General features: G+C 39.8%; 2 protein-coding genes across 2 annotated transcripts; both read left to right on the forward strand.

Moving 5' to 3' along the window:
• Window positions 1-21,326: 21,326 nt before the first annotated feature.
• On the forward strand, window positions 21,327-22,439 carry LOC110684771. Its single transcript, XM_021861203.1, has 2 exons — window positions 21,327-21,950; window positions 22,057-22,439. Exons 1-2 carry the CDS (start codon window positions 21,720-21,722, stop codon window positions 22,216-22,218), a joined length of 393 nt encoding a protein of 130 aa, XP_021716895.1. The 5' UTR covers window positions 21,327-21,719; the 3' UTR covers window positions 22,219-22,439.
• Window positions 22,440-22,939: 500 nt separating this feature from the next.
• On the forward strand, window positions 22,940-23,885 carry LOC110684772. Its single transcript, XM_021861204.1, has 2 exons — window positions 22,940-23,379; window positions 23,475-23,885. The coding sequence occupies exons 1-2, from the start codon at window positions 22,985-22,987 to the stop codon at window positions 23,482-23,484; spliced, it is 405 nt and encodes a 134-aa protein (XP_021716896.1). The 5' UTR covers window positions 22,940-22,984; the 3' UTR covers window positions 23,485-23,885.
• The last annotated feature ends 3,927 nt before the right edge of the window (window positions 23,886-27,812 follow it).

Consider the following 27,812-nt stretch of genomic DNA (forward strand, 5'->3'; position numbering starts at 1 on the left):
GCACTGCCAGAATGTTGGGAATAAAGGATGAAGATTTGACTTCATCCACAAAAGGTATAAGCACCTATGACAACACTCGTCGCCAAGCCCTTGGAACCATCACCATGAATTTCACTATAGGAGTCATTGAACATAGCACTACTTTCAAGTAGTAGATATCAAGGCTTCATTCAACTAGTTATTAGGACGCCCTTGGCTCCATGACCTTAAGGCCGTCCCTTCATCTATCCACCAATAAGTAAAGGCTATAATTGGAGGAATCCCTATTATAATAGATGCATCCCCCATGAGAATCAAAGCGATCGACAAACCAATCATTCATGTGGAGCACGATGAGAATGACGAAGATTTGTGGGGCTTCAACGCCGAAGAGGTCTCTTTTACCGAAGAAGATAAAAAAAATTCTTGACTATAACCCCTACTCGAATCTCTTCGTTAATGCTATCCTTAAGTGACAAGGACACTTTCCTGGAACGACTTTTGGAAATAAGAAAGAAATAGCTAAGCGCATGGGACTACCTAGCCTCCCTAAGAGGGTTACTTTTGGACTTGGATTCAACCCAACTCCAGAGGACCTCAAGCGAGCCTTGGAAAAGTCCAATGCACGAAGAAGAGCTCGTACCGAGAAAGATGTAATACCAATAGATCCATACCCTCTCACTTTGAATCGACAATTTATAAATGAGGGAGAAGGATGCCAATGCTACGAATTCCCTGAACTACTTGTTAGGAACGGAATACACCACCTTGGGTTGGAAATCATTCTTGGATTGTAAATTTCTAGATGAGATCCATGCTCCTACCTATAAGGAATGAGCACCCCCATGCTTAGATTTTAATGTCATGGATCTCCTCTATGGATACGAGAAAAACGAGCCTAAGTGCATCTATGACAACTCTACACTTATACAGACTGTGTTATAAAGCGAAAACTTCGACCCCTCCAAGCTCATCACTCTAGTGGAAGGACTACTCCAAGGATGGCGCAAGACCGTGAGAGTGACTACGCCAAGTGGAAGAAAGATATCTGTAACCACGGGAGAAGGCCCTATGTTTGATGAGTCTGAGTCGTCGGAGTCTGAGTCTGAGTCTGAGTCTGAGTTTGAGTCTTTTATTGTCAAGTCCTCCAAGTCTCTTGTATTTGCACCCCCTACTATTAAACCTAGCTTAGCATCTACCCCTAGAATAGTTAGTAGCCAGGTCCCCGCAGACCTTTCTCCTTTTGATATAATGGTTCAAGAATTGAATAATATAACTTCTTCCGCCTACTTCTCGTGTTATTCTCTTACCCAAGATGACGTGTATTGGTTTGCTAATAATGAAAATGATAAAGAAATAATTAAAGCAATGGAAGCACTTGAGAATAAAACGACAGTAATTGAAGAAACTCAAACTGTTAACATCTCAAAAGATCCCACTATTAACAGAGAAGTTAAAATTGGCTTAACGCTAAATTAAGATGAAAGAATTGAGTTAATAAATCTACTTGCTGAGTTTATTGATCTCTTTGCTTGGTCCTATGAAGAAATACCGGGTATAAGCAGAGAAATAGCTCAACATACTATACCACTAATTCCTGGAATGAAACCTGTAAAGCAATAGTTACGTCAAATGAAACCCGACGTGGCACTTAAAATAAAAGACAAAATTCAAAAACAAATAACTGTAGGTTTTATCAAGGTGTCCAAGTATCCAGAATGGGTCGTTAATGTGGTATCGGTTCCCAAGAAGGATGGTAGAGTAAGAATGTGTGTTGACTACAAGGATCTCAACAAGGCTAGCCCAAAGGACGATTTCCCTCCACCACACATCAACATTTTAGTAGATAATACAGCCAATCACGCACTTCTCTCGTTTATGGATGGGTACGCAGGTTACAACCAGATTCTCATGGCGGAAGAAGACATGGAAAAGACTATCTTCATAACACCATGGGGCACTTACTGCTACACGATGATGCCATTGGGGTTGAAAAATGCGGGTGCCTCATACCAAAGAGAAGCAACTGCCTTACTTCATGACATAATGCATAAAGAAGTTGAGGTGTACGTGGACAATATGAGACCTAATCCAGCCAAGTGTGCATTCAGGGTTACTTTAGGGAAACTTCTAGGCTACGTCATTAGCTCTAGAGGAATGGAAATAGACCCCATCAAAATCAAGGCTATCATGTCCATGCCACCACCCAAGACCGAGAAGCAAATTCGAGGATTCTTTAGCTGGTTACAATACATTAGTAGGTTCTATCAAAACTCACCATGGTGTGTGAACCACTATTCAAGAAACTTAAGAAGAATGTGCCAGTGATATAGGATGACAAGGGTCAAGAAGCCTTTGATAAGATCAAAGCCTACCTTACAAATCCTCCTGTACTAGCGCCAACATTACCAAACACCCCTCTCCGTCTCTACTTGACAGTCACCAAAGAAACAACGGGGGCTATGCTCGCACAAGAACTGGAATGCGAAGAGAAGGCCATCTACTACCTAAGTAAAAAGATGCTTGAATATGAAGTTCGCTACACACCACTTGAAAAGTTGTGCCTCGCACTTGTATGGATCACAACAAAATTCTGGCATTACATGCTCGTTCACACAGTCCATGTGGTGTCTCGGATGGATCCTTTCAAGTATCTCTTTGAGAAATCCACACTTAATGGAAGAATATCAAGATGGATAGTCAACCTAGCTCAATTTGACCTAAGGTTCATGCCTCAAAAGTCCATCAAAGGACCCGCAGTCTCTGATTTCTTGGTAGACTTTCCAATTGAAGACTCAACACTAGTGCAAGAAAATGACTTTCCAGATGAAGAGTTAGTGGTCACTGAGGATGACACTTGGACACTATACTTTGACGGTGCATCTAACCAAAAAGGATGTGGCGTAGGAGTCCTGTTAGTGTTACCTAAGGAAGAGCATGTCCTAATTTCAATAAAGCTTGACTTCGACGTTACCAACAATGCTGCGGAATATGAAGCATGTATGGTAGGCCTCGAAACAACATTAGAACTAGGAGTTAAGAAACTTCGACTATTCGGAGATTCGTCCCCTATCATCAACCAAATTTCTAAGAGGTGGAAGGTGAGGAGTGAAAGTCTCGCTCCATATCAAACCTACTTAGAAACCCTCATTGATCAACTCGAAAAGGTAGAGTACACATACCTACACTAGAAGAAAAAAGGTAATGGGAAGCCACAAATCGGAAAAGATTATTGAATTCCGCTTCCAATTCCCTACAAAAACTCGGCAAAACTAAAAAAAAAAAAAAGAAATCTGTATAGAATTGGAAGCGGTTTGGGTTGAACCGCTTCGAAAAAGTAATTGGAAGCGGTTCAAACCGCTTCCCTTTCAAAAACAAAAAAACCGTGTTTTAAATCTTCCCTCCTTCCCTCGTCATTTCCCTCCTTCAATTCGTTTCCTGCTTTCACTTTCACACCTCCTTCAATTCGCTTCCTCTTTCACTTTCACACACCGTCACTCCACCACAAACACCATTGTCGTGCTTCTAATACCCACCACAACAACCACTAACACATAGGCATTGAATACTTGCACCGTTTGTTTCACGGTTTTGCGTTGTTCGGGATAGGGATTGCTGCTCCTGCTCCGACCACCATAGGGATTAGGTGCTTCTGCAGCATCGTCGCCGCCTCCACAACAGTCGGCCTTCGCCGTGCTGCTGGGACATTGCCCCTGCTGCCTCCACCATTGTCTTGCACTCACTAGATCACTCCATTGCTGCGACCCTCTGCTGCTCCTCTCACCTTCACACGGCACCACCACCACACCTCTCCCTCTCACCCCGCATTCCTTCTTTTAGGGTGAGTTCCTGCTTAATTTTACTTCAGTATCTATATATTCTTAACAATTTCCCAAATTTTAGGGTTTTAATTTTAGTTAATCAAATTTTATGTTAATTATTTTATTAATTATTTGTTTACAAACTGTTAATTGTTACCTTAATTGTATAATGTTATAAGTTGTTTGAATTTGAGTAGCTAAAAAGTGATGAATTAATGAATGGATTGTAAGTAAGCTTAGTTTGCTTGTAGGTAGTCCAATTAGCATTATATGAATGAATGAACTTGTGTTTTGTTAAATGTCAAACAAATGCAAATTATTGAATGCTTACATTATCATTTGCTTAGATACCCATTCGAGTCTTTCTCATTAGGAGGAAGTCTTGAATAGTCCCCGGTTGGGATTGTTCTTGGACGTTTAATCTCACTTAGGTAGTGAATGTATGTCTCTTTTTCGATTTTAAGGAATATCTCGGCTTAGCATTTTGTCACCATGTTCTCTGGGTGCATATGTAGGTAAGTAATTACCTACGTTGTGTACTTGGAGAACCGGAGCGAAATGCTACCGGATTTTCCTTAAAATTGGAAAGTTGGCATACATTCACTAGTGAGATTAGAAGTTCAAGGATGGGTTAGGTTGGAGTGATAAGGACCTTTTGGGAGCATTCTTTTTTACACTATATGCATGAACGATATAAATACATACTATGTTGTTTGATTATATGTTGCATTTATACATCATTTATAATGTGTTGGTATGTGTAAAGACAATTTAAAACGTCGATGGATCGCGGTTGGATGTATGGTAGACGTGATACGTTGGAATTCTTTAATGGGGTCCAAGAGTTTTGCGAGAGTGCTTCACAATATCAGATCAGAACGGGTGTGAATGACCTTTATTGTCCTTGTGTCAATTGTAATAATGTGACAATGGTCGACAGTGTTGATACAATAAGGGATCATGTGGTATGTCATGGGTTTAGGCCTCAATATCATGTGTGGGTTTGGCACGGTGAAAAGGGATCGTATAGGGAGAATGTTGTTGGGAATGATACGCACGATAAAAGTGCCGAGATTCCTGCGAAACTTGAATATGGTACTGATGATGGTGGAGATGGGGATGAGGAGGGGGATGAGATCGAGGACGGTGGTGGTGATCACTTGGATGAGATGATGCATAATGCTGAAGTTGAATTTGGTGACCGATGTGATGTATTTGAGTCATTATCAGAGGCTGCCAAAAAGCCTTTGTATCCTGGGTCCAAAAAATACACCAAACACTCAGCCGTCCCAACACTTTTTAACATTAAGTCAAAGTATAACTGGAGCGACACTAGTTTTACTTCTTTGTTGACTGTGTTATGTGACATGTTACATGATGAGAATGAACTTCCTAAGTCCTACTATTATGCAAAGAAACTCATGTGTCCATTTGGTGTGGAGTATAAGAAGATACATGCATGTCCTAATGATTGTGTTCTTTATCGAAATGAATATGAAGAGTTGGAGGAGTGTCCACGTTGTGGTAAGTCGTGTTACAAGCGAAAGAGATGCAATGCTGGTGTGAAGGGACCTCCTGCCAAGGTGTTATGGTATCTTCCCATCATTCCAAGGTTCAAGCGTCTATTTTCAATACCAAAAGATGCTAAGAACTTGAGATGGCATGCAGAGGGAGGAAAGAAAAACGGTTTGCTGAAGCATCTGGCTGACTCTCCGGATCGGAAGAACATCGATATGAAGTTCAGGGCATTTGGTGATGAAGTCAAAAATTTAAGGCTTGGGTTGTGCACCGATGGTATGAATCCATTTGGCACTCTTAGTACCCAACATAGCACATGGCTGGTACTTTTAGTGATCTACAACTTGCCTCCGTGGTTGTGCATGAAACGAAAATACGTAATGCTGCCACTTTTGATAACGGATCCAAGGCAACCTGGAAACGACATAAATGTTTACCTTAGAGCCCCTTGTTCATGACTTGAGAAAGATGTGGGACGAAGGAGTTTCTGTTTTTGATGCCCATAAGAACGAGATGTTCCTATTGCGTGCAACCCTTATGTGGACCATTTATGATTTTCCCGCATATGGAAACCAGTCCGGGTACAAGAACAAAGGGCATAAAGCATGTCCTATTTGTATCAATGACACACCAAACGTGTACCCTGAACACTACGGCAAAGATGTGTACGTGAGGACCCGAAGATTGCTTAGGCGCGATCATCCATATCGTAGGCAGAAAAAGGCCTTCAAGGGGAAAGTGGAAGAGGGGGCTGCACCTAGGCCATTGAGTAGACATGAGGTGTATGGTCGAGCGAAGGGTATAACAACTGTTTTTAGTAAAACATCGAAACCTTTAGACCCACATGCTCTCTTTAAAAAGGAATCGATCTTTTGGAAGCTTGAGTACTGGAAAGAACATGATGTTAGACATTGTATTGATGGGATGCATATAGAGAAGAATGTTTGTGATGCAGTTGTTGGGACAATTATGGGTATTCATGGGAAAACAAAGGATGGAAAGAGCGCGCGATTAGATTTGGAAGCGTGGGGGGTTCGTCCGGAATTGTGGGTCCAGCTAAAGGTAGGGAAGGCCAAGGTAATGGAAAATGTAAGCGAAGATGGTGGCAAAAAAATGTAAGGGGGAGCGCAAAGGAAAGGGCACCGGTATATCAAAGAAGAAAGATGATGGAAAAGGCAAGAATGAAAAGGTTTATTTACCTCCAGCTTGCTACACATTGTCAAAGGAAGAGAAACGAAAGTTTTGTGCTTGTTTGTATGACACACTACTAGAAATAGGCCGTTTTCCGAGGGAATCGTTTCGACGGACCTAAATTCCGTCGGAAAATTCGAAATCTCCGACGAAATTAGGGTCTGTCGAAAAAGGTACGTTACGACGGAAAATCCGTCGGAAGTCTTGCGACGAAAATTAATTCCCTCGGAACAATAGGCTTCCGACGGAATATTCCGTCGGAACCCAAATATTCCGACGAAAAAATCCGTCGGAACGTTATAATATATATAAAAAAAAAACCGACTTATTTTTCTTTCTCCTCTCCTCTTTCTCTCTCTTCTCCTTCTTTGCTTTTCCTCCATCCTCTTCCCCTTCGTTTCTCTCTCCTTCTTCTCCTTCCCCTTCCCCTTCGTTCCTCTCTCCTCCTTCTCTTTCCCCTTCCCCTTCGTTGCTCTCTCCTCCTTCCCCTTCCCCTTTCCTCCTTCTCCTTCGTTTCTCTCTCCTCCTTCTCCTTCCCCTTCCCCTTTCCTCCTTCCCCTTCCCCTTTCCTCATTCTCCTTCGTTTCTGTCTCCTCCTTCCCCTTCCCCTTCCCCTTCTCTTCCCCTTCATTTTTCAAAGCCACGAACCACCGCCGCTACGCAACCACGAACCACTGCCGCTACTCAACCACGAACCACCACCGCCTTCTAATGGCTTTTCAAAGAACAAATTACGGTTTTTCGTGTCAAATTCGACCATGAAAACCCTAGATATGGAGTTTTCATGGTCGAATTTAACCTTTAAAACCCAAATTCAAGCCAAATTAGGGGTTTTGATGGAATTCAAGGTAAGTTCTCTTATTCTCTTTCTCTTATTTTTTTCGGCTTTTTTACTTTTTTTTTTTTTTATGATTTTTCGTGTTTTAAATTTGTTTTTTTTGGCTTTTTTCTTCTGATTTTTGTGATTCTTCTGATTCAAGCCTTTTTTCGTTTTTTATTTTTATTTTTCGTGTTCTTGATTTTTTTTTCGGCTTTATTCGATTTTTTTCTATGATTTTTCGTGTATTTGATTTTGATTTTGATTTCGAATTTTGATTTTTTCCTGTTTTTGAATTTGTTTTTTTAGTTTTGTTTTTTTAGTTTTGTTTTTTTGGCTTGTGGTGGGTTGTGGGTAGTTGTGGGTTAGAGGGGGGTTTTGTGGGTGGGGATCTGGGTTGGGGGGGTTCAGGGGGAGGGGATCTGGGTTGTGGGGGCAGGGGGTGGGGATCTGGGTTGTGGGGGCAGGGGGTGGGCTGGTGGGTGGGGATCTGGGTTATGGGGGCAGGGGGTGGCTGGTTGGTGGGGGTGGTGGGTGGGGCTGTTTTTTTTTTTTTTATTTTTTATTAAACTTTCCGACGGAAATTCCGTCGGAAGCATAGTTGTTTCCGACGGAATTTCCGTCGGAAGCATAGTTGTTTCCGACGGAATTTCCGTCGGAAGCATAGTTGTTTCCGATGGAATATTCCGTCGGAAGGTTGTAGGTTCCGACAGAATTCAGTCCGTCGGAATGTTGCGACGAACTTCACATTTTAGTCAAACTTGAATCCGACAGAACAAAATCCGTCGGAAATTCCGTCGGAATGGACCTTTCCGACGGAAATTCCCTCGGAATACCGCGAAATTCCTACAAACTATAATGCGACGATGCCTTTCGACGAAATTTCAGGGTTTTCCGACGGATTTTTTCCGTCGTTGATGGGCTGTTTTCTAGTAGTGACGTTAAGGTTCCATCTGGTTTCTCGTCAAACATCAAAAGATTCGTTTCCTAAAATGGGGAATTGAAGTTTACTAGTATGAAATCTCATGATTGTCACATGATGATGCAAGTATTCCTACCGATTACAATTCGTGGTATTCTACCGAAGCACGTGAGAGAAGCTATTACAAGCCTTTGTTCGTATTTCAATACCATATGCAGCAAAGTGCTTGATCCTTTTATACTTGATGATCTCTAGGTGAATGTAGTTGTAACTTTGTGCAAATTTGTGATGTATTTCCCACCGTCATTTTTTGACATAATGGTGCATTTGGTTCTTCATTTGGTTCTTGAGATTAAGATGTGCGGTCCAATCTTTATGAGGTGGTGCTATCCTTTTGAAAGACACATGGGCACATTGCAACATAAAGTCAGGAATCCAGCCCATCCAGAAGGTAGTATGATTCAAGGGATTGTGGCGGAGGAGATTGGTAATTTCATGGCGGAGTATGTTGCCGTTGCCGAACCAATTGGGCTTCCCACTTCCTGACATGAAGGGAGACTTTATGGTCATGGCACCCTCGGGTCGAAACAGATCTCACCTACTCATGATCAGTTCTTGCAAGCTTACCTATTTGCGCTTCATCATGTTGCGGAGGTTCACCCATATTTAAAAGAGCACATGGATAGTTTGCGTGCGGAATTTCCATCAAAAGGGGAAAGGGCACTAATGCAGTTGCATAATAAGATGTTTGTGACGTGGTTCCATGATCGAGTTATGCGTCAATTGGATGAGAGTGTCTCTGATACTATAAAGTGGCTAGTTAATGGTCCAAAGGAAGATGTTTATTCTTTTGAGGGATATGACATAAATGGTATACATTCTGGACTGAGCATCGTGATCAGAAATCCTCATCGACTCAAAATAGTGGTGTCACTCTTGTGGCTTCATCAAGAGAGTTTGCAAGTGCGAAGGATACATCACCGGTTGACGCACAATTATCCTACTACGGACGAATTCAGGAAATATGGGAACTAGATTACCGTGAGTTCAAGGTTGGTCTATTTAAGTGTAAATGGGTCGATAATATTAGGCGCAACGTCAGACATGATGACTTCACTCTTATTGACCTTGGCCACTTGCAGGATAGTTTGGAACCATTCATCCTTGCATCTCAAGCTAAGAAAGTGTTTTACGTAACCGACCCAGCCGATCCAAAATGGTCCATCGTCCTTGCTAGCAAAAGAAGAATTTTAGGGGTTGGAGATGTTGAAGACGAGGACGAATATGATGCGTTTGATGATTCGCCCCCTTTCACTGCCCCTAGACTTGATGTAGCAAATGATGTAGACAACGATGCAAATTATATTTGAGCTGACCACAATGAGGGAATACTCGAACGAGGTACAATTTTTTAAGCATCGTAATGACAATCCTCATTTTTGCCATTTTCAACTTATTTCGCTCCTATAACCTTTTATTAGCATGAAATCAATGACTTTTAAGAATTTTCAAGTTGTAAACATATTTTGTATACCAAATATGAGTTGTTAGAAGGATTACATGTGAATTAGGAATGAAAATAAAGAAGTTGGGAAAGTTAGTAGCTCATTTTTGCCATTTTAAACTTATTTCGCTCCTATAACCTTGTATTAGCATGAAATCAATGACTTTTAATCATTTTCAAGTTGTAAACATGTTTTGTATACCAAATATGAGTTGTTAGACGGATTACATGTGAACTAGGAATGAAAATAAAGAAGTTGAGAAAGTTAGAAGCTCATTTTTGCCATTTTCAACTTTTTTCGCTTCTAGCACCTTGTATTAGCATGAAATCAATGACTTTTAAGCATTTTCAAGCTGTAAACATGTTTTGTATACCAAATATGAATTGTTAGAAGGATTACATGTGAATTAGGAATGAAAATAAAGAAGTTGGGAAAGTTAGTAGCTCATTTTTGGCATTTTTAACTTATTTCGCTCCTATAACCTTGTATTAGCATGAAATCAATGACTTTTAATCATTTTCAAGTTGTAAACATGTTTTGTATACCAAATATGAGTTGTTAGACGGATTACATGTGAACTAGGAATGAAAATAAAGAAGTTGAGAAAGTTAGAAGCTCATTTTTGCCATTTTCAACTTTTTTCGCTTCTAGCACCTTGTATTAGCATGAAATCAATGACTTTTAAGCATTTTCAAGATGTAAACATGTTTTGTATACCAAATATGAATTGTTAAAAGGATTACATGTGAACTAGGAATGAAAATAAAGAAGTTGGGAAAGTTAGTAGCTCATTTTTGGCATTTTTAACTTATTTCGCTCCTATAACCTTGTATTAGCACGAAATCAATGACTTTTAATCATTTTCAAGTTGTAAACATGTTTTGTATACCAAATATGAGTTGTTAGACGGATTACATGTGAACTAGGAATGAAAATAAAGAAGTTGAGAAAGTTAGAAGCTCATTTTTGCCATTTTCAACTTTTTTTCGCTTCTAGCACCTTGTATTAGCATGAAATCAATGACTTTTAAGCATTTTCAAGCTGTAAACATGTTTTGTATACCAAATATGAATTGTTAGAAGGATTACATGTGAACTAGGAATGAAAATAAAGAAGTTGGGAAAGTTAGTAGCTCATTTTTGGCATTTTTAACTTATTTCGCTCCTATAACCTTGTATTAGCATGAAATCAATGACTTTTAATCATTTTCAAGTTGTAAACATGTTTTTTATACCAAATATGAGTTGTTAGACGGATTACATGTGAACTAGGAATGAAAATAAAGAAGTTGAGAAAGTTAGAAGCTCATTTTTGCCATTTTCAACTTTTTTCGCTTCTAGCACCTTGTATTAGCATGAAATCAATGACTTTTAAGCATTTTCAAGCTGTAAACATGTTTTGTATACCAAATATGAATTGTTAGAAGGATTACATGTGAACTAGGAATGAAAATAAAGAAGTTGGGAAAGTTAGTAGCTCATTTTTGGCATTTTTAACTTATTTCGCTCCTATAACCTTGTATTAGCATGAAATCAATGACTTTTAAGCATTTTCAAGTTGTAAACATGTTTTGTATACCAAATATGAGTTGTGAGAAGGATTACATGTGAACTAGGAATGAAAATAAAGAAGTTGGGAAAGTTAGAAGCTCATTTTTGCATTTTCAACTTTTTTCGCTTCTAGCACCTTGTATTAGCATGAAATCAATGACTTTTAGAATTTTCTTGTCTTACTAATGACTAATTATTTGCGTTTCTTATGGTGGTAGGTGTGTACATAAAATGGGTGGTGATGAATACCTTCACCACGAAGAGGATATGGATGATGAAGACCGTGGTAGTTCTGAATCTGGTGACGAGTTGTATGATATCAATAAGGAGCAAGATTTGGGTGAACCAAAAGACCAAGCTCATGATAAGTCTCTGATTTCTTGGTAGACTTTCCAATTGAAGACTCAACACTAGTGCAAGAAAATGACTTTCCAGATGAAGAGTTAGTGGTCACTGAGGATGACACTTGGACACTATACTTTGACGGTGCATCTAACCAAAAAGGATGTGGCGTAGGAGTCCTGTTAGTGTTACCTAAGGAAGAGCATGTCCTAATTTCAATAAAGCTTGACTTCGACGTTACCAACAATGCTGCGGAATATGAAGCATGTATGGTAGGCCTCGAAACAACATTAGAACTAGGAGTTAAGAAACTTCGACTATTCGGAGATTCGTCCCCTATCATCAACCAAATTTCTAAGAGGTGGAAGGTGAGGAGTGAAAGTCTCGCTCCATATCAAACCTACTTAGAAACCCTCATTGATCAACTCGAAAAGGTAGAGTACACATACCTACACTAGAAGAAAAAAGGTAATGGGAAGCCACAAATCGGAAAAGATTATTGAATTCCGCTTCCAATTCCCTACAAAAACTCGGCAAAACTAAAAAAAAAAAAGAAATCTGTATAGAATTGGAAGCGGTTTGGGTTGAACCGCTTCGAAAAAGTAATTGGAAGCGGTTCAAACCGCTTCCCTTTCAAAAACAAAAAAACCGTGTTTTAAATCTTCCCTCCTTCCCTCGTCATTTCCCTCCTTCAATTCGTTTCCTGCTTTCACTTTCACACCTCCTTCAATTCGCTTCCTCTTTCACTTTCACACACCGTCACTCCACCACAAACACCATTGTCGTGCTTCTAATACCCACCACAACAACCACTAACACATAGGCATTGAATACTTGCACCGTTTGTTTCACGGTTTTGCGTTGTTCGGGATAGGGATTGCTGCTCCTGCTCCGACCACCATAGGGATTAGGTGCTTCTGCAGCATCGTCGCCGCCTCCACAACAGTCGGCCTTCGCCGTGCTGCTGGGACATTGCCCCTGCTGCCTCCACCATTGTCTTGCACTCACTAGATCACTCCATTGCTGCGACCCTCTGCTGCTCCTCTCACCTTCACACGGCACCACCACCACACCTCTCCCTCTCACCCCGCATTCCTTCTTTTAGGGTGAGTTCCTGCTTAATTTTACTTCAGTATCTATATATTCTTAACAATTTCCCAAATTTTAGGGTTTTAATTTTAGTTAATCAAATTTTATGTTAATTATTTTATTAATTATTTGTTTACAAACTGTTAATTGTTACCTTAATTGTATAATGTTATAAGTTGTTTGAATTTGAGTAGCTAAAAAGTGATGAATTAATGAATGGATTGTAAGTAAGCTTAGTTTGCTTGTAGGTAGTCCAATTAGCATTATATGAATGAATGAACTTGTGTTTTGTTAAATGTCAAACAAATGCAAATTATTGAATGCTTACATTATCATTTGCTTAGATACCCATTCGAGTCTTTCTCATTAGGAGGAAGTCTTGAATAGTCCCCGGTTGGGATTGTTCTTGGACGTTTAATCTCACTTAGGTAGTGAATGTATGTCTCTTTTTCGATTTTAAGGAATATCTCGGCTTAGCATTTTGTCACCATGTTCTCTGGGTGCATATGTAGGTAAGTAATTACCTACGTTGTGTACTTGGAGAACCGGAGCGAAATGCTACCGGATTTTCCTTAAAATTGGAAAGTTGGCATACATTCACTAGTGAGATTAGAAGTTCAAGGATGGGTTAGGTTGGAGTGATAAGGACCTTTTGGGAGCATTCTTTTTTACACTATATGCATGAACGATATAAATACATACTATGTTGTTTGATTATATGTTGCATTTATACATCATTTATAATGTGTTGGTATGTGTAAAGACAATTTAAAACGTCGATGGATCGCGGTTGGATGTATGGTAGACGTGATACGTTGGAATTCTTTAATGGGGTCCAAGAGTTTTGCGAGAGTGCTTCACAATATCAGATCAGAACGGGTGTGAATGACCTTTATTGTCCTTGTGTCAATTGTAATAATGTGACAATGGTCGACAGTGTTGATACAATAAGGGATCATGTGGTATGTCATGGGTTTAGGCCTCAATATCATGTGTGGGTTTGGCACGGTGAAAAGGGATCGTATAGGGAGAATGTTGTTGGGAATGATACGCACGATAAAAGTGCCGAGATTCCTGCGAAACTTGAATATGGTACTGATGATGGTGGAGATGGGGATGAGGAGGGGGATGAGATCGAGGACGGTGGTGGTGATCACTTGGATGAGATGATGCATAATGCTGAAGTTGAATTTGGTGACCGATGTGATGTATTTGAGTCATTATCAGAGGCTGCCAAAAAGCCTTTGTATCCTGGGTCCAAAAAATACACCAAACACTCAGCCGTCCCAACACTTTTTAACATTAAGTCAAAGTATAACTGGAGCGACACTAGTTTTACTTCTTTGTTGACTGTGTTATGTGACATGTTACATGATGAGAATGAACTTCCTAAGTCCTACTATTATGCAAAGAAACTCATGTGTCCATTTGGTGTGGAGTATAAGAAGATACATGCATGTCCTAATGATTGTGTTCTTTATCGAAATGAATATGAAGAGTTGGAGGAGTGTCCACGTTGTGGTAAGTCGTGTTACAAGCGAAAGAGATGCAATGCTGGTGTGAAGGGACCTCCTGCCAAGGTGTTATGGTATCTTCCCATCATTCCAAGGTTCAAGCGTCTATTTTCAATACCAAAAGATGCTAAGAACTTGAGATGGCATGCAGAGGGAGGAAAGAAAAACGGTTTGCTGAAGCATCTGGCTGACTCTCCGGATCGGAAGAACATCGATATGAAGTTCAGGGCATTTGGTGATGAAGTCAAAAATTTAAGGCTTGGGTTGTGCACCGATGGTATGAATCCATTTGGCACTCTTAGTACCCAACATAGCACATGGCTGGTACTTTTAGTGATCTACAACTTGCCTCCGTGGTTGTGCATGAAACGAAAATACGTAATGCTGCCACTTTTGATAACGGATCCAAGGCAACCTGGAAACGACATAAATGTTTACCTTAGAGCCCCTTGTTCATGACTTGAGAAAGATGTGGGACGAAGGAGTTTCTGTTTTTGATGCCCATAAGAACGAGATGTTCCTATTGCGTGCAACCCTTATGTGGACCATTTATGATTTTCCCGCATATGGAAACCAGTCCGGGTACAAGAACAAAGGGCATAAAGCATGTCCTATTTGTATCAATGACACACCAAACGTGTACCCTGAACACTACGGCAAAGATGTGTACGTGAGGACCCGAAGATTGCTTAGGCGCGATCATCCATATCGTAGGCAGAAAAAGGCCTTCAAGGGGAAAGTGGAAGAGGGGGCTGCACCTAGGCCATTGAGTAGACATGAGGTGTATGGTCGAGCGAAGGGTATAACAACTGTTTTTAGTAAAACATCGAAACCTTTAGACCCACATGCTCTCTTTAAAAAGGAATCGATCTTTTGGAAGCTTGAGTACTGGAAAGAACATGATGTTAGACATTGTATTGATGGGATGCATATAGAGAAGAATGTTTGTGATGCAGTTGTTGGGACAATTATGGGTATTCATGGGAAAACAAAGGATGGAAAGAGCGCGCGATTAGATTTGGAAGCGTGGGGGGTTCGTCCGGAATTGTGGGTCCAGCTAAAGGTAGGGAAGGCCAAGGTAATGGAAAATGTAAGCGAAGATGGTGGCAAAAAAATGTAAGGGGGGGCGCAAAGGAAAGGGCACCGGTATATCAAAGAAGAAAGATGATGGAAAAGGCAAGAATGAAAAGGTTTATTTACCTCCAGCTTGCTACACATTGTCAAAGGAAGAGAAACGAAAGTTTTGTGCTTGTTTGTATGACACACTACTAGAAATAGGCCGTTTTCCGAGGGAATCGTTTCGACGGACCTAAATTCCGTCGGAAAATTCGAAATCTCCGACGAAATTAGGGTCTGTCGAAAAAGGTACGTTACGACGGAAAATCCGTCGGAAGTCTTGCGACGAAAATTAATTCCCTCGGAACAATAGGCTTCCGACGGAATATTCCGTCGGAACCCAAATATTCCGACGAAAAAATCCGTCGGAACGTTATAATATATATAAAAAAAAAAACCGACTTATTTTTCTTTCTCCTCTCCTCTTTCTCTCTCTTCTCCTTCTTTGCTTTTCCTCCATCCTCTTCCCCTTCGTTTCTCTCTCCTTCTTCTCCTTCCCCTTCCCCTTCGTTCCTCTCTCCTCCTTCTCTTTCCCCTTCCCCTTCGTTGCTCTCTCCTCCTTCCCCTTCCCCTTTCCTCCTTCTCCTTCGTTTCTCTCTCCTCCTTCTCCTTCCCCTTCCCCTTTCCTCCTTCCCCTTCCCCTTTCCTCATTCTCCTTCGTTTCTGTCTCCTCCTTCCCCTTCCCCTTCCCCTTCTCTTCCCCTTCATTTTTCAAAGCCACGAACCACCGCCGCTACGCAACCACGAACCACTGCCGCTACTCAACCACGAACCACCACCGCCTTCTAATGGCTTTTCAAAGAACAAATTACGGTTTTTCGTGTCAAATTCGACCATGAAAACCCTAGATATGGAGTTTTCATGGTCGAATTTAACCTTTAAAACCCAAATTCAAGCCAAATTAGGGGTTTTGATGGAATTCAAGGTAAGTTCTCTTATTCTCTTTCTCTTATTTTTTTCGGCTTTTTTACTTTTTTTTTTTTATGATTTTTCGTGTTTTAAATTTGTTTTTTTTGGCTTTTTTCTTCTGATTTTTGTGATTCTTCTGATTCAAGCCTTTTTTCGTTTTTTATTTTTATTTTTCGTGTTCTTGATTTTTTTTTCGGCTTTATTCGATTTTTTTCTATGATTTTTCGTGTATTTGATTTTGATTTTGATTTCGAATTTTGATTTTTTCCTGTTTTTGAATTTGTTTTTTTAGTTTTGTTTTTTTAGTTTTGTTTTTTTGGCTTGTGGTGGGTTGTGGGTAGTTGTGGGTTAGAGGGGGGTTTTGTGGGTGGGGATCTGGGTTGGGGGGGTTCAGGGGGAGGGGATCTGGGTTGTGGGGGCAGGGGGTGGGGATCTGGGTTGTGGGGGCAGGGGGTGGGCTGGTGGGTGGGGATCTGGGTTATGGGGGCAGGGGGTGGCTGGTTGGTGGGGGTGGTGGGTGGGGCTGTTTTTTTTTTTTTTATTTTTTATTAAACTTTCCGACGGAAATTCCGTCGGAAGCATAGTTGTTTCCGACGGAATTTCCGTCGGAAGCATAGTTGTTTCCGATGGAATATTCCGTCGGAAGGTTGTAGGTTCCGACAGAATTCAGTCCGTCGGAATGTTGCGACGAACTTCACATTTTAGTCAAACTTGAATCCGACAGAACAAAATCCGTCGGAAATTCCGTCGGAATGGACCTTTCCGACGGAAATTCCCTCGGAATACCGCGAAATTCCTACAAACTATAATGCGACGATGCCTTTCGACGAAATTTCAGGGTTTTCCGACGGATTTTTTCCGTCGTTGATGGGCTGTTTTCTAGTAGTGACGTTAAGGTTCCATCTGGTTTCTCGTCAAACATCAAAAGATTCGTTTCCTAAAATGGGGAATTGAAGTTTACTAGTATGAAATCTCATGATTGTCACATGATGATGCAAGTATTCCTACCGATTACAATTCGTGGTATTCTACCGAAGCACGTGAGAGAAGCTATTACAAGCCTTTGTTCGTATTTCAATACCATATGCAGCAAAGTGCTTGATCCTTTTATACTTGATGATCTCTAGGTGAATGTAGTTGTAACTTTGTGCAAATTTGTGATGTATTTCCCACCGTCATTTTTTGACATAATGGTGCATTTGGTTCTTCATTTGGTTCTTGAGATTAAGATGTGCGGTCCAATCTTTATGAGGTGGTGCTATCCTTTTGAAAGACACATGGGCACATTGCAACATAAAGTCAGGAATCCAGCCCATCCAGAAGGTAGTATGATTCAAGGGATTGTGGCGGAGGAGATTGGTAATTTCATGGCGGAGTATGTTGCCGTTGCCGAACCAATTGGGCTTCCCACTTCCTGACATGAAGGGAGACTTTATGGTCATGGCACCCTCGGGTCGAAACAGATCTCACCTACTCATGATCAGTTCTTGCAAGCTTACCTATTTGCGCTTCATCATGTTGCGGAGGTTCACCCATATTTAAAAGAGCACATGGATAGTTTGCGTGCGGAATTTCCATCAAAAGGGGAAAGGGCACTAATGCAGTTGCATAATAAGATGTTTGTGACGTGGTTCCATGATCGAGTTATGCGTCAATTGGATGAGAGTGTCTCTGATACTATAAAGTGGCTAGTTAATGGTCCAAAGGAAGATGTTTATTCTTTTGAGGGATATGACATAAATGGTATACATTCTGGACTGAGCATCGTGATCAGAAATCCTCATCGACTCAAAATAGTGGTGTCACTCTTGTGGCTTCATCAAGAGAGTTTGCAAGTGCGAAGGATACATCACCGGTTGACGCACAATTATCCTACTACGGACGAATTCAGGAAATATGGGAACTAGATTACCGTGAGTTCAAGGTTGGTCTATTTAAGTGTAAATGGGTCGATAATATTAGGCGCAACGTCAGACATGATGACTTCACTCTTATTGACCTTGGCCACTTGCAGGATAGTTTGGAACCATTCATCCTTGCATCTCAAGCTAAGAAAGTGTTTTACGTAACCGACCCAGCCGATCCAAAATGGTCCATCGTCCTTGCTAGCAAAAGAAGAATTTTAGGGGTTGGAGATGTTGAAGACGAGGACGAATATGATGCGTTTGATGATTCGCCCCCTTTCACTGCCCCTAGACTTGATGTAGCAAATGATGTAGACAACGATGCAAATTATATTTGAGCTGACCACAATGAGGGAATACTCGAACGAGGTACAATTTTTTAAGCATCGTAATGACAATCCTCATTTTTGCCATTTTCAACTTATTTCGCTCCTATAACCTTTTATTAGCATGAAATCAATGACTTTTAAGAATTTTCAAGTTGTAAACATATTTTGTATACCAAATATGAGTTGTTAGAAGGATTACATGTGAATTAGGAATGAAAATAAAGAAGTTGGGAAAGTTAGTAGCTCATTTTTGCCATTTTAAACTTATTTCGCTCCTATAACCTTGTATTAGCATGAAATCAATGACTTTTAATCATTTTCAAGTTGTAAACATGTTTTGTATACCAAATATGAGTTGTTAGACGGATTACATGTGAACTAGGAATGAAAATAAAGAAGTTGAGAAAGTTAGAAGCTCATTTTTGCCATTTTCAACTTTTTTCGCTTCTAGCACCTTGTATTAGCATGAAATCAATGACTTTTAAGCATTTTCAAGCTGTAAACATGTTTTGTATACCAAATATGAATTGTTAGAAGGATTACATGTGAATTAGGAATGAAAATAAAGAAGTTGGGAAAGTTAGTAGCTCATTTTTGGCATTTTTAACTTATTTCGCTCCTATAACCTTGTAATAGCATGAAATCAATGACTTTTAATCATTTTCAAGTTGTAAACATGTTTTGTATACCAAATATGAGTTGTTAGACGGATTACATGTGAACTAGGAATGAAAATAAAGAAGTTGAGAAAGTTAGAAGCTCATTTTTGCCATTTTCAACTTTTTTCGCTTCTAGCACCTTGTATTAGCATGAAATCAATGACTTTTAAGCATTTTCAAGATGTAAACATGTTTTGTATACCAAATATGAATTGTTAAAAGGATTACATGTGAACTAGGAATGAAAATAAAGAAGTTGGGAAAGTTAGTAGCTCATTTTTGGCATTTTTAACTTATTTCGCTCCTATAACCTTGTATTAGCACGAAATCAATGACTTTTAATCATTTTCAAGTTGTAAACATGTTTTGTATACCAAATATGAGTTGTTAGACGGATTACATGTGAACTAGGAATGAAAATAAAGAAGTTGAGAAAGTTAGAAGCTCATTTTTGCCATTTTCAACTTTTTTCGCTTCTAGCACCTTGTATTAGCATGAAATCAATGACTTTTAAGCATTTTCAAGCTGTAAACATGTTTTGTATACCAAATATGAATTGTTAGAAGGATTACATGTGAACTAGGAATGAAAATAAAGAAGTTGGGAAAGTTAGTAGCTCATTTTTGGCATTTTTAACTTATTTCGCTCCTATAACCTTGTATTAGCATGAAATCAATGACTTTTAATCATTTTCAAGTTGTAAACATGTTTTTTATACCAAATATGAGTTGTTAGACGGATTACATGTGAACTAGGAATGAAAATAAAGAAGTTGAGAAAGTTAGAAGCTCATTTTTGCCATTTTCAACTTTTTTCGCTTCTAGCACCTTGTATTAGCATGAAATCAATGACTTTTAAGCATTTTCAAGCTGTAAACATGTTTTGTATACCAAATATGAATTGTTAGAAGGATTACATGTGAACTAGGAATGAAAATAAAGAAGTTGGGAAAGTTAGTAGCTCATTTTTGGCATTTTTAACTTATTTCGCTCCTATAACCTTGTATTAGCATGAAATCAATGACTTTTAAGCATTTTCAAGTTGTAAACATGTTTTGTATACCAAATATGAGTTGTGAGAAGGATTACATGTGAACTAGGAATGAAAATAAAGAAGTTGGGAAAGTTAGAAGCTCATTTTTGCATTTTCAACTTTTTTCGCTTCTAGCACCTTGTATTAGCATGAAATCAATGACTTTTAGAATTTTCTTGTCTTACTAATGACTAATTATTTGCGTTTCTTATGGTGGTAGGTGTGTACATAAAATGGGTGGTGATGAATACCTTCACCACGAAGAGGATATGGATGATGAAGACCGTGGTAGTTCTGAATCTGGTGACGAGTTGTATGATATCAATAAGGAGCAAGATTTGGGTGAACCAAAAGACCAAGCTCATGATAAGTTGCAGCGTAGGTTTGATGCTTATGAGATAACAGCTGAATATGCCCCCCCTATTATGGATGATATTGTTTTCGAGTTTGTACGAGATTCACAAGGACAAATGCACATGCAACGTCAAGTGAAAACAAGCGGTGGTGGAAAGGCACCGGGGAAGAGAAATTTTAGGGGTGCAACAAAAGCATTTAAGAAACCCGGGGAACCCATGGTTCTTGAGTTTGACGAGTTGGATCAACCTACTAGGCAGTGGCGCAACAAATATTCCACAAACAATGGCATACTGACTCGTAAAATACCGATCACACTTGACTGGGCAGAGATACTTAAAGGGTTGCTTCAAATGTTTTGGGATGATACAATGGTAAGTGTTTTGTATTTTAGTTTTTGTCATAAAACTTCATACCAAAATCAATGCGCATTCAACGAAATTAACCAAACTACGTACACTTGCGTGTGCAGCCTGCCTATGGTGGCTGTGCAGCTTGCCTAGGGTGGCTGTGCAGCCTACCAGGGCTACTGTGCAGCCTGCCTATGGTGGCTGTACAGCCTGCCTATGGTGGCTGTGTAGCCTGCCAGGGCTGTTGTGCAGCTGCCTAGGCTACTGTGCAGCCTGCCTATGGTGGCTGTGCAGCTGCCTAGGCTGGCTGTGCAGCCTGCCTAGGGTGACTGTGCACCTGCCAGGGCTGATGTGCAGCTTGCGAGGGCTGCTTTGCAGCCTGCCTAGGGTGATCTTTTTTTTTTTTTCCCTTGACTAACATGGACGTTTGCCATTCTTATAGAGTGTGTTTAATATTCTTGATGAGCCAGACAAGAGAAGATCGTTTGAAGGTTTTGTACAAGAGAGATTCAAAAACTTCAAAAGTTCGTTGATAACAAGATGGATCCATAAGAAACAAAGGCATAAACTGAAGAAAACTGTGATGGGTAAGGCAGGAGAGGAGGAACCTGAGAAGAAACCGTGGGATGTATATCCACAAATAACGGTGAAGGACTGGGAGAAGTTTGTGGCAAAATCAACTACTACTACTGCACTTGTATGTAGTTTTATATAAATTACAGTTGTTTCCTTAATTTTGCTCACTACATATAATGATGCGAACATTTGTTAATGTGTAGGAAAAAAGTCAACAAGCTACGTGCAATGCTGAGAAGAAAATGTATAGCCATCATATGGGTTGTAAGACATTTGCGGAAAGTAGACCAAAGTGGAACAAAGAGGGTCTATACCCCACATCCAAAATATCATCAGCTGATAAACCTCTTCCCTCCACGGTCACATCTTTGGTAAGTCGTGCAAATGACTGGTGGTGTGCTATGCATGGGATCGATAAGAACACCGGGAAGTACGTCGTGCACCCGGATACGAAAACTGTAGCAGATGCACTTGTAAGCACCCTATGTCATTTATGCTAATATTCCACCGTTATTATTAACTATTTCCATAGAAACTACATCTAACTTAGAATTAACCAAACTTTTTGTGTTGTTGCAGCTCGAGCATACGTCGGAAGTGGTTGAAGGCAAGCTCACTCCAAGCATAGAGAACGATCCTTTTACCTTGGCTTTGGGAAAACCATACCACCCTGGGCGAGTAATTGGAGCGGGAGGGAAACAACTAGGGTGGGAAAAGGTTATGGGTTCAGAATACACTTGATCAGGAAGATCAGATCAAGTGTTAATTCGCCACACCATATGGATGCCAAGGAAAAGGAAGCAATTAAGGCGGAGATACGCAAAGAGGTGCAAGAACAATTGCAAAGTCAATTCAATGCAATTTTGAAGCACATGAACTTGCCAACCTTGTCTTTGCCCCCGATAACCCCAATAAACTCATGTAGTCACCCAAAAGATGCCAGGGACGATCCACTTGTTGAGAGCGAGGTAATTGAATTACATTTGAGAACATGAACTTCATATCATCAAACGAGGCCTTATGTAGCAAAATTATTTTGAACTGTTGCAGATTCCTAGTTCTACGCATGCAAACTCAAGGGGGATTGCAAACCAGACACCTGATCCTTTTCCAGATGTTCAGGTAAATTTCAAGTCTTAATGAAATGTCCTTGTATTAGGCTTACACTGGTTGATTAGTTCATAACTTGTCCCAATCAAATGTGTAGGAAGAGACGCCTTGTGAGCTTCTTCACCCCGGGAAAAACGTGGATGGAGAGTTGGTGGGGTATGGTAGCGCACAACCGTTTGACAAGGTCCATTTTAAGTCTAATACTAGTACCCACTATATCTCGGTCGGGATCAATTCCATAGTACCAGGGTTTGAGGACTTGCCACTACCGGTGCCTAGAGAGGAATATGACTTCATCACGCTGCTTGATGCGAAAAGTAGCTTTGTGCCATGGCCACGTGATCGGGTGAGGTTAATAGGAGGGGTAAGTGTACACTACTTAGCTTGTTTTTAAAACATGTCCCAAATAGCTTGTAATTTAACCATGTGCTTTTATGTTACAAATGAAAATCAGTCATCTAAAAGGAAGAAGGTGGAGAAGCCAAAATCTAAGAATGTCCAACCTACAAAGAACATGGAACAAGGACAAGGGTTGAATAAGAGTTTGAGAGGTTCTGCCAAGAGTTGTACTCCAATAGTAGAAGCCCGCATCCTGAATTCGCTCTCTAAAGCTTGTACTTTTCTTCACAACCGTGTAAGCGAGTTGCTTAGGGGTAGATCTATTGAAGTGATTTTACCTAAGGCATTGTTCCACTATGATGAGGATGGGATCGCACCAATTACAAAAGAGGATGTGAAGGAATTTCTATCTGGTGCCATGCTTAACATTTCCATCATTCAAGCTTTCATGAGGTAATTCAATGCCACTATCCCTAATCATATTGATGTTGCATTTTTTAATGTAAACAATGCAATTAATAATTATTCCCCACAATACTGTTTTGAAGGGCACTATAGGAGCACCTTAGTTGCTTATGCGGTTCCGAGGCTGCGGTTGGGTGGTTTTGCCCCGAGCAGACCTCGATTACCAGATGCTTATGCAACCCTTGTGATGTGGAAGATTACCTAGAACGGAGTATTAAGCAATCAACGCGTGCGGGGGATAAGTTCATATTAGCCCCATGTTTTGAGGAGTACGTCTACAAATGTCATAATTCAGTTGTTATTTTTTTTATAAAATTCTGAAAATGTAGTTAACTGTGGCATATATATGTTGACGTTTTTGAAATATATGCAGTGCTCATTGGACCCTTTTGGTGATTTGTGTTTCCAAAAATACAATCTACCACTTTGATTCACTTTGTCGGAATCCACCACGGAGGTTGCAAGTGAATAATATATTGAATAGGTACATATTACTTCCTATTGTTGATTGACCTCACCTAAATCATTGATTATTTATGTTTCTTACTTTGAACTTATTTTCCTAAAGTGTAAAGAAAAAGCTAAATTGTCGTTCTCCTGCGGGTCCTGCGTGGAAATTTCCAAAGGTAATGCCTTGAGTTAGTGATTTGCTTAATATACTTGGCTTCGGTTATGGCTATGCATGATTTGATTACCTTTGTGGCATGTCAGTGTGCGCAACAAGACAACGGACTTGATTGTGCCCTATACGTTATGAGGTTTATGCTTGACATAGTCAATAGTTGCAAGGAAGCACAACAACTAGATGAGGTATGCTTTTACTATCTTCAACCTATTACTTGTTTCCATTATTGCGCCGAACAAAACATAAGCGTAACACGCACACAACCCATGATGTTGCGGCATTCAAGGCGCTGCCCAGGCAGCTGCAGCAGCCAAGGCACGCTGCCCAGGCAGCTGCAACAGCCAAGGCACGCTGGCTAGGCACCACTGCAGCACCCATCCAGGCAGCAGCCCAACCAGGATGTAGCCCAACCAGGCAGCAGCCCAGCAGCCTGTACATGCACGTGATTTTGGTGCATTTTGGCCATTTTGGTGATTTTGGTGATTTTCAGTGAATTTCTGTGATATTGGTGCATTTCGGTCTTGTGATACTCATGACAATGTTTGGTTTTTTTTTTTCTCTAAAGTTTTGCAAGGTTCAAAGGGAAGGTCTGTTAACAAGGAAGGAAATCAATGAAGTTCGCGACATGTGGGCTTTTTTCGTCACATTTGATGGCTTCTAGAATTGTGGTAATGGTTATATTGGTTTGTTAGCTTGACTTTATTAATTAGTTATTATCAACATTATTTTAATTAATTAAGTACTTATTAGTACGTAGTATTTGTAATTGTAATCTTAATATATGTTTGTGTAATTAAATATGGTTGTTCATTGAATATATTAATGATGTTACTTTTTATATATATAATTATTTCGTGTTATATATATCATTGTATTATTTTGTTTGTAATATTAATATTATTATTAATTAATAATATTAATTTTATTATTAATTAATAATAATAATTATATCGATTAATAATATTATATTAGTATTATTAATTAATAATACTAAAATTATTGTGAAAGGTCACTAATATTATTATTATATTAATATTATTAATAATAAAATAAAAAAAATAAAAAAATAAAATAAAATTGTACAATCGGAAGCGGTTTGGCCCCAAAACCGCTTCCAATTACATTAAACTTTTCAAGGGGAAAATGGGAATTGGAAGCGGTTTGGCGCCAAAACCGCTTCCAATTCTCCACTAATTGGAAGCGGTTTGAACTGCTTCCAGTTTAACTTCACAATGGCAAGCCCCCCAAAACCGAAGCGGTTCAAAACCGCTTCCAATTAGGGGGTTTGAACCGCTTCCAATTCAGCTTATTCTACTGCTAGCAAGAGAGGAAAACTAATTTGTTGATGCCTTGGCAAGACTAGCCTCGATGGTTAGAATTCCTAAGGAAATTGAGCAAATGCCCATAACCATAGAATAAAGGCATAAGCCTGCCTATGTTCAAGCTATTGAAGATGAGGAAGAAATCCAAGAAGATGAAGAAGAACCATGGTATACAGACATTCGCAACAATGTCACCAAAAGGGAATATCCACCTAATGCTGATAAAAGAGAGAAACATGCTTTGAGACTCTTAACCTCACAGTTCGTACTCATAAATGGTGAGCTTCACAAAAGAGTACCTAAAGGAAGAGCTATCATATGCGTAGGATAAAAGGAAGCTCAAAAGGCAGTGAGAATTATCCACAAAGGAGCATGTGGAATACACATGAATGGTAAAATTCTAGTCCAGTAGGTCATGCGCCAAGCCTATTATTGGACTACCATCAAAAGAGATTGCCATCACTATGTGAAGAGATGTGCGAAATGCCAGATATACGCCAATTTTCAACATGTTCCACTTTCCCTTCTTTACACTTACACATCTCCATGGCCATTCCCGTTGCCATAGATTATTCCACCAAATGGGTTGAAGCGGCACCTTACGTAAAAATCACCGCGAAGCATGTGACACTCTTCATCGAAAGGAAAATCATATGTAGATATGGAGTCCCACATGATATGATAAGTGAAAATGGAACTCACATTCAAGCAGAGTGTGAGGACATACTTAAAAAGTATGGTATTAAACATCATCACTCTTCTCCATATAGACCTCAAGCAAATGATGCAGTAGAAGCAGCCAATAAAAACCTAATGATAATCATCTAAAAGATGACAGAAAATTACAAAGATTGGTCTGACAAACTCCATTTCACATTTTGGGGTTATCGCACGTCAATCCGCTCATCCATAGGAACTACGCCATTCTCCTTAGTCTACGGAATGGACGTCGTACAATCTGTAGAGCTATAAATACCTTCCTTGCGCATAGCGTTGGAAAAAGTAAGCTTGATGAGGTTTAATGGACAAGTGCTCGATATGAAGAGCTAGTTCTACTCGATGAAAAACGGTTGGAAGCCTTGCATCATGTCCAATGCTACCAAAACCGAATGGCTAGACACTTCAATAAAAAGGTCAATACAAGAAACATCAAGGAAGGAGACTTGGTGTTGAAAGCACTTGGATAGAATGTCCTGATTGGAGAGGCAAATTTAGGCCTAATTGGTTTGGACCATGCATAGTCAAAACCATCCTGTCTGGAGGCGCAACTAAGTTAACAGATATGGACGGGAATGAATTCTTGAATATGACAAACCTTGACCAACTCAAGAAGTTCTACGCATAATTTAATGAGTTCCGTACTCAAGAGAGCTACGTTTGGCTTGATTCCTTAATAAGGATACGTAGGCAACCCTTCTGTAGGGTGTGACAACTTTAAAAATTCAAGATCTTGTCTTTGAATGCAAGAGATCCCATTACGTCGCGACAAAATTTATTTTCCTCCGAGGCAAGCTGCGATTAATTGCGACAGTTTCAAATAATTTCGGAAATTTTCTGACTTCCATACTCGGATTATTTTTGAAATTTCTTAAGTTGTTTTCATTGCTTAAAACATTTATTTCTAATAAAGGATAAACATTTATTTTTGAAACCTATTACATTAATAATTGAATTGAAATTGAAATTATATTACTGATAAAATTAACTTGAAATTAGAATTTGTCTAATAAATTTAAAGGCAAAGCAATATTCTAAGTCTAATCTTCCTTTTCCTTTCGAGCCCTCTTCCAATTCTTGTCTCTGTCTTCATCCTCCGCCAATTCCTTGACCAAGACTGATCCTTTAGAGGTGCGGACTGAAACCTTAGAGGAAAAAGTTTCCCCTTTAGCAAAGACCACAACCTTTTTCTCAGCCCAAGTCTTCTTTTCCTTCTCTATAGGAGTAGCTTTCCTCTTCCCTTTGCCCTCTAGAACACTCCTCTTCTTAGGCATGATAGGAGTCTTGAGTTCAACTCGTGAACCCAGACGATCTTTAGGAGGAGCTTTCTTTTCCCCTAGGCGATCTTTTATGTTGCTATTCTCTACACCTTTAGAGTTCGAATTTCGAAACCTATTCTCGTCCTTTCGATCTCGAGCAAGCAACCATTGTTTATACTCTCTAGACAATGGAGGAAGGACTTTATGAGATACAACAGTCCATAAGGGTATACCATACTAATTATCGTCGAACCTTTCAACATTCTTTGATACGGAATATTTATAAGGACGACGATCATCACCAGAAGGAATAGTTTGAACAGGGCCGTACTGCCTCATTACTTTGGAAGGGTAATAAAAGGTCAACTTTAATAAGCTTGGGACACGGCAGAAAGCTTGAGTATTGACTCTATCATCTTTTCAATCTTCCACCAAGGCATGACCCACTTAATGGAGAAGTTGCGAGCTTTAAATATTTTGCTCTACTCCTGACATCCC

The sequence above is a fragment of the Chenopodium quinoa genome, unplaced genomic scaffold (assembly GCF_001683475.1).
Source record: "Chenopodium quinoa cultivar QQ74 unplaced genomic scaffold, ASM168347v1, whole genome shotgun sequence".
Classification (NCBI taxonomy): Eukaryota; Viridiplantae; Streptophyta; class Magnoliopsida; order Caryophyllales; family Amaranthaceae; genus Chenopodium; species Chenopodium quinoa.